Raw genomic sequence first — 7,783 nt, forward strand, 5'->3', positions numbered from 1 at the left:
CAGGGGGGGAGGTGGCCTGGCAGCCGCGTGGGGCGCTGACTGGCACTGTCCCGGAGACCACAGGTCGGGCCAGAGTTACTTAATAGGTGGGGAGTGGTGGGAGTGGTTTCCAGTTTCATTGCTGTCACTCCTCGAGTCACCTAGTGTCCTAAAGAGCCATTCTCTTCACTCTCGGAGATCACTGTTGGATGTATGTCTTTAGAACTAAAATCTGAGGTGATTTGTGGTTGGTTTGTGGTTAATTTTTTACTCTGAATAAAAATATATTCTAGAGAAGCATACGGGTAATTTATGTTGTGAACTGGCAAATAGATAAAGAAAGCACTTGCCGAAGGCTCCCCTTCACTGGGAGTGCCCGCTCTGTGCCAGGCCCTGCCATTCTCACGGCCTTGCGTCAGGTAAGACCAGCGTGCGTAGGAGAACGGGTTCAGTGGGGGTCACTGAAAGCAGACCCCTGGCCAGCTGGGGCCGGGGCCGGAAAGGGAGATGGAGCCGTGTGGCTGGCCCTGTCCTCAGCGCACTGGCGGCTGGAGCCGCACATTATGGTAGAAATCTAAGCTCCCATCGCTCTGTTAATGCCCAAAACTCTCACCTGTGCTCCCACCTCTGAGAATTGATCCTGATGAAGTCATCTGAAATAAGGGGAGTAAGGCTGCAAGCCTTCCTTCAGACGAACCTTCTTCAGGTGAAAAATCAGGTCTTCACTGTAACTCCGTGAATGAGAAGTGATCTGGGCGCATTCCTCTGATGGAGTGTGAGCTGTCACCGTGGGAAAGTGCTTACAAAATAGTGTCAGTGAGTGAAAAAAGCAGGGTAGTTTGAAATGAAAACAAAACGTGAGTCTGGTTTTCACCTACAGCATTGGCAGTTCCCAAGAGGGACAGTGCTGGCGGGGGCGTGCAGCCAGTGCTCTGGCATGCGCAGGACCTGGCCGTGTGGTCTCAGCACAGTTAACGCTGTACGTCACGAGCCCTTCATAGTGCAGGTGTTTTATTCATACAATCCCAGTTCTAGGGATCTGCCCTGAGAGGTTAGAAAAGACAGAGATGAAGATTTTTTAAAATTGTAGCAGGATTGAGATGGCAGGATACTGCTTGACCTGTGGTGGCGCAGTGGATGGAGCGTCGACCTGGAAGTGCTGAGGTCGCCGGTTCAAAACCCTGGGCTTGCCTGGTCAGGGCACATGTGAGAGTTGGTGCTTCCAGCTCCTCCTCTCTCCTCTCTGTCTCTCTCTCTCCCCCTAAAAAGAAGAAGGAAAAAAAAAAAAGAGATGGCAGGATACTGATGTTCAGTGACAGGGAAATGGTTAAAGGAATGACAGTATATCATGCTAGATGTTATAATATGTTTTTATTAAATGTTATTTTTTTTATAGCATAGAAGAATGCTTAAGAAGCAGTGTGAATGGCCCTGGCCCATTAGCTCCGTGGTAGAGCATTGGCCCAGCACGTGGAAGTCCTGGGTTTGTTCCCAGTCAGGGCACACAGGAGAAGCGCCCATCTGCTTCTCCACCCCTTTTCCCTCTTGCTTTTCTCTCTCTCTCTCTCTCTCTCTCTCTCTCTCTCTCTCTCTCCTCCTCCTCCTCCTCCTCCTCCTCCTCCCCTCCCCTCCCACAGCCATGGCTCGATTGGAGTGAGTTGGCCACAGGGCACTGAGGATGGCTCTGTGGCCTCTGCCTCAGGCACTAAAAATAGCTCAGTTGCTGAGCAACGGAGCAAGGGCCCCCAGATGGGTATCGCCCCCTAGTGGGCTTGCCACATAGATCCTGGTCAGGGTACCTATGGGGAATCTGTCTCTGCCTCCCTCCTTTCACTGAATTAAAAAAAAAAGGGCAGTGTAAAGTAAAAAAGAAACAATAATAAGCAAACTCTTGTAACACATTCTGTGTACCAGGTATTGTTCAAATACTTTACATATTAATCCTCACAACAGACTTGTGAGATAGGGACTATTTATTATCTCCATGTTATAACTTGCCCTGAGCTGTACAGCTCGTTAGAACCAGTGATGGAGCCGCGCGCGTTGGTGTTGGCCTCCGCGTCCTGACCACGGCGCCCTGGCCAAGCCTCTCAGGAGTTGGAGCGCCTTACAGCATGGTTCAGCTACAGGTGTCCAAACACAGCGTCTTTCTGAATAGGACGAAAGCAGAGCAGAGGCACTGGCATAGTGAAGAAACCAGTTTTGGGTTACAAGGTTATGGGTAATTATGTTATACTTTCCTCCATTTTCACACTTTTAAGCAATGATCTTTTATTATAAAAGGTAAAATAATAAAAGGGTTTTATTTTTTTTTAAAGATTTTACTTACTGATTTAGGAGAGAGAGAGAGAAAGAAGGAGGGGAGGAGCAGGAACCATCAACTCCCATATGTGCCTTGAGTAGACAAGCCCAGGATTTCGAACCCATGACTTCAGCATTCTAGGTTGACACTTTATCCACTGCACCACCACAGGTCAGGAGATAATAAAGGATTTTAAAACATGCATTAAGGAAACCAAATAGGCCCTGGCCAGGTGGTTCCGTGGGCAGAGAGTCATCCCAGCACGCCAGGGTCGTGGGTTTGATTCCCGGTCAGGGCGCCTACAAGAATCAGCCAGTGTGTGCACAACTGAGTGGAACAGGTAAGTGAAACGAGTTGGTCCTTCTCCCCCCCCCCCCCCACCTCTCAAATCAATGGAAAAATTTAAAAATACAGAAATAAAAAAGAAGACGACGAAGACCAAATAGGAGATGGATTTGACTCCATAAAAGAAGCCGTAGGCCCGAGACCCAGGGCTGAGCAGAGCCATGGAGAGGACAGTGCACAGAGGACAGTGCACAGAGGACAGTGCACAGAGCCAAGTCAGAGGCGTGTGACACACAGTTAAAAAGAAAAACATTAATAGTGATTGTGTTGAGGTTTTTTCTTTCTTTTTTTAAAAGTTTTTTCTATTACAGGGATATATCACTCATATATATATATATATATATATATATATTTTTTTTTTTTTTTTTTTTTTTTTTTGTATTTTTCCGAAGTTGGAAATGGGGAGGCAGTCAGACTCCTGCATGCACCTGACCAGGATCCACCCGGCATGCCCACCAGGGGGCGATGCTTGGCCCCTCCGGGGCGTCACTCTGTTGCAACCAGAGCCACTCTAGCGCCTGAGGCAGAGGCCACAGAGCCATCCTCAGCGCCCAGGCCAATGGAGCCTTGGCTGCGGGAAGGGAAGAGAGAGACAGAGAGGAAGGAGAGGGGGAGGGGTGGAGAAGCAGACGGGCGCTTCTCCTATGGGCCCTGGCTGGGAATCGAACCCGGGACTCCTGCACGCCAGGCCGACGCTCTACCACTGAGCCAACCGGCAGGGCCCATATAAATTTTTTAAAATAAATAACTGGTTACAAGCCAGCCATCGTAGTACTCTTGGGAGCTTGATTTTTGCAGGGGTGGGATGCTGGCCAGGCTTCTGGTTGCTCTGAGCCAGTGGAGCAGCCTGCACGCAGGGGCGCTGCTGGCCGGCTCGGTCAGGAGACCTGTTGTGTGCTGGCCGTCCGCTCTGCAGTTCTCAGACTTCGTGCCTGTTTTCTGCATTAGGCATTTGTGCAGTATTTGAAGTGTAGAAAGCGTGCTTGTGTTACTCTTATATGAAAGAGAATGTATATATAATACGTATTTTGAAAATGTTGACAACCATGACTTTGTGTTCAGTCTATGTTTTCTCAAACGTCAGAAGATTCAAGGCCGTCTGTGGCTTCCCCGTGTCCTGATCTCTCCCTCTGCCCCGCAGGGAGGAAGAGGGAGTGGTTTACGATCGAGGAGGCCATCCGAGTGCTGCAGAGCCACAAGCCCGTGCAGGCCTCGTATTTTGAGACGCTGAGGCAAGGCTACTCCGCCAACAACGGCACCCCGGTCGTGGCCACCACGTACGCAGTCTCTGCGCAGAGCTCCACGTCAGACATCAGATGACTGGAGCCCCGAGGAGGATGGAAATGGGAAACCGGACTGAAGTGCAACCCTCCCCTCCCCCCCTCCCCTTGCCTCTCCTCCTGGCCTCCCCCCTGAAACAGGCATGCCTACAGCACAGGCGGGGTCACTGACGGGGCTGCTGCAGGTCTTACCTGATGGGCTTCTTCTCTTTCTGCTGGGGGTGGGGGTGGCATTTGTACGTATCTGGGTGCATGAGCTGTCCCTCCCTGGCCACACCCTACAGTTCTCGAAGAGGCAGCCTTCCCTCTGCCTTGGATTCTGCAGTATTCCTGTCTGTCTCAGCCTAGCTCTGGCCAGACGTTTTTCTTTGATTTAAAATTTTTTTTTATTAAAAGATACCAATCCGAGACAAAACTTTTCAAGCGTCTGCGCTGTAGTGTGCATACAGTCCCGTAGGTTGGCCCCTTGCTTCGCAGGGACATTTATCTACACATATACTGGGCCTATAATATGTAAATGAATGACTTTTAGAAGAGGAGTTTAACTGTTTAAATGTTTTTAAGGTTTTGTGTTTTTTTTAATTTGGGGCGTTTCTGAAATGGAGCACCTGACGGTTCACGTTTTTCTCCTGAGGCTGGTGGTCAGGCCCGTCCTGCCCCTGTCCTCCCTGCTCAGCTGCTGACGCTGCAGGGATAGATGAGCGCAGCCGCCAGCGTGGCGCCCCAGGACCGGCCCTCTCCTCCCCTCTCCACACTGGTCCCACTCCACGCAAGAACCGCGAAGAAACCGATTCTCTTTTTTGTTTCCGAGCCAGGAGCAAGCGGCCTCAACTCAGATCCAGAGGAGCAGGGACGGAAATTGAATCCCTCCCTGCGTGTTGACAATAAGGATTTGAACTGGGTTCTCGGGATCACTCTCTAAAAACTGGAGCGGAGCATTGAGCACTGCACCTACCCTGCTGGTTTTGGAGTTTTTTCCATAATGCTACTTACCGCCGCCAGCGCCTCGCTCCCGTGCAGACCTGGCTGACAGCGCCACCTGGACACTGTCCTCGCGAGGGCAGCTGTGCAGGCCTGTCCCCACCCTGGCAACCACGCCAAGTTCCTGAAAGTACACAGAGAAAACCCAGGTGTCCGCTTGTCTTTGTAATGTCACAGCATTGTAAGTGCACCTTGAGCATGCTCAGAAATACTGAATATGTCTCCGCCGGGGGGTGGCAGCCGTCTTTCGGCTGAGAAGGGACACTTCCGAATGCTTAGCGTTTACTAGAGCAGCTTCCCGGGGCACTGGCTCGCTCAGACTGTCCCGTCGGGGTTTGCTAGTTCTCAGCTGGCTTCATTGGTCAATTGTGTTGTTTAGTTGGGAAGTAAGGGTCTTAAAATCTGGGGGTGGGGCTGGGGGGGCACCGATCGATCCCTGGCTTGGGACAGGAGCTTGTTGCCATACTCTTAGTGGCATCTCCAGTGTCAAAACATAGCCAAGATGTGAAATTAGAATCGTAGTTCTCTTTATTTAAAACTTCTAATAAATACTCAAACTTTGAAAAGCTTTTTGCTCTTCCCTCCCACAAAGAGAGTGTGTCTGTCTGTCTGTCAGCCTGTCTTGGGGGGCACCACTCGGTGAATTTAAGTTCTGTTACACTCGGTTTGCCCTTCTCTCCCAGTCTTTTTTTTTTTTTCTATAGTGGGTGCAAATGTGATAAACAGACTGACTTTCTTTTTTTTTAGCTTGTTTTTTTATTTTTTTTATTTTTTTTTATTTATTTATTCATTTTAGAGAGGAGAGGGGGAGAGAGAGAGAGAGAGAGAGGGAGGGAGGAGCTGGAAGCATCAACTCCCATATGTGCCTTGACCAGGCAAGCCCAGGGTTTCGAACCGGCGACCTCAGCATTTCCAGGTCGATGCTTTATCCACTGCGCCACCACAGGTCAGGCCCTCTCCCAGTCTTAAACCCAGAACCAGACGGCCACGCCGGCAGTGGCTGCAGTGCACTGCCCGTCTCTGGGAAGGGAATTCTGTCCCCACGGAAGGGTCCTGTGGAGAGAACAGCACCGTGGCCTTTGAGTCTGAATGCCACCTCCCTGTTCACCTGGCCTACTTAGAAACAGACACCACTGCTTGTTGTCTGGTGTAGAACATCTAAGGTTCTGTTCCAACACCTACAAGCAGAAATAAAATAAGTTCGCCTGAGCGCCCAGTGCGATCCCGAAAGCACATTCCTGCAGGATTCCACCGGTGTGACGTGGCCGGAGGTGCCCCACAGGAAAGGGAACCGCGGTGTTAACAGTAATCGTGCGTTTTTTTTAATGATCAGCAGGGGTCCTTACTGGGCTGGCATAGCAGCATGCCACCTGACAAGTCCTGCTGGCATCATCGTTGCTGTCTGTGGGTCAGGAGAGCGACGTGAATGCACCCTGTTAACGCGGCGAGCCGGAGAGGCTGCGCTGGCTGGCGCCCTCCTGACAGACAAAGGCTGCCTTGTCCTGCTGGGGACGTTTTCTGTCGCCCTGGGGTTCTGATGAGCGGGGGCTGGTGTTTTTCTCTCCCTGACACCGCAGACACCAGGGCCGCCTTGACTGCAGTCACAGGCTTTTGGTGACAGGTTCCTTAGACCCAGAGAAAGGGAGGAGAAGCAGAAGAAAGCACAAAAATTGCCCTAATTGCAAAATACTTTACACTGGCCATTTGTTCTGCACGTACTCGCCCGTTCGGGCTCGATGGAACCAGGTTTCTGTGTTGCAGGCAGACACCAAGCCTTTGCCTCACAGTGAGTTTGCATGCGCTGGGATCTGGTGATTCCCCAGAGCCCCCATCAGGGTCCACCTGCCTGGGGTAGAGAGAGCATTCGGTCATTTTACATTAAAATCTGTGTTTGGTTTATACATTGCAGCCATTAGGGAAACATGAGAGGTCGTGCCATCATTTTGGACCAGGACTTTTTTTTGGGGGGGGTTACCCTCAGGAGTCAGCGGTGTTATTATTTTTTATTTTTAGCCTTTCCACAACAATGCAGCCCACGAAGCTGAGGGCTCTTCTGGTAGCAGATACAACAGGATGGACACAGCAGTGAATTCTGATGGTGCTGTGATTTTCTGCCGAGTCTGAGCTGAGACCACGGGAGGCAGGCGGTCAGGGAGTGGGGCAGGGCCACCCCTCTGAGGCCCCGGCAGGATTCCGCCTGCCCACCCCCGCATCGCACACGCACACTGCCGAGGGTCCTCCTTGCAGCCTCGGCGGTGTAGGTCGCTGCCCTCTGAGTGTTTTGCAACAGTTTGGGAAGTGTGTTGCTACATGGTCCAGTTTCTTCTGGCAAAAATATGTATGTTTGTATTTCCTATTTAGATGTTTGAAGTCAGCCCGCGTGACTTCTCTGACTTGCTTAGAAGAAAAAAGTTCCACGGAGACCCGTCCTCCGCGTGCAGTGATCCTAGGAGGCTCCCGCCCCCTCCCAGAGTGCCGCTGGGTCTCTGCGGACCCCGTGCGTGGAGCACATGTCCCCTTCCCTGTGGGGCATTTTCATCCAGTGCTAGGTTAACACCTTTGTTGGGCTCTGCACCTGATCATTTTTTTAAAAAAATAGCTTAGTCTGAGCCATGTTTCTTTTTTTTTTTTTTTTAGTTTACAGAAAGGCTTTGATAACCACTATGTGCTTTTTTTTTTTTTTTTTTACAGAGACAGTCAGAAGGATAGATAGGGACAGACAGACAGGAACGGAGAGAGATGAGAAGCATCAATCATCAGTTTTTCGTTGTGACACCTTAGTTGTTCATTGATTGCTTTCTCATATGTGCCTTGACCGGGGGCCTTCAACAGACTGAGTAACCCCTTGCTTGAGCCAGCGACCTTGGGTTCAAGCTGGTGGGCTTTTGCTCAAACC

The 7,783-nt window shown here is 50.7% G+C and overlaps 1 protein-coding gene across 2 annotated transcripts in view; it reads left to right on the forward strand.

The window, feature by feature from the left end:
- NUDT3 (nudix hydrolase 3) overlaps positions 1–5,453 on the forward strand; it is an 80,511-nt gene extending 75,058 nt beyond the window's left edge. For both annotated transcript variants that reach the window (XM_066359611.1, XM_066359612.1), the window contains exon 5: positions 3,768–5,453. In XM_066359611.1, the coding sequence (XP_066215708.1) occupies positions 3,768–3,946 (179 nt within the window). In that variant the 3' untranslated portion in view covers positions 3,947–5,453. The remainder of the gene's footprint in view (positions 1–3,767) is intronic.
- The last annotated feature ends 2,330 nt before the right edge of the window (positions 5,454–7,783 follow it).

The sequence above is a fragment of the Saccopteryx leptura genome, chromosome 1 (assembly GCF_036850995.1).
Source record: "Saccopteryx leptura isolate mSacLep1 chromosome 1, mSacLep1_pri_phased_curated, whole genome shotgun sequence".
Lineage (NCBI taxonomy): Eukaryota > Metazoa > Chordata > Mammalia > Chiroptera > Emballonuridae > Saccopteryx > Saccopteryx leptura.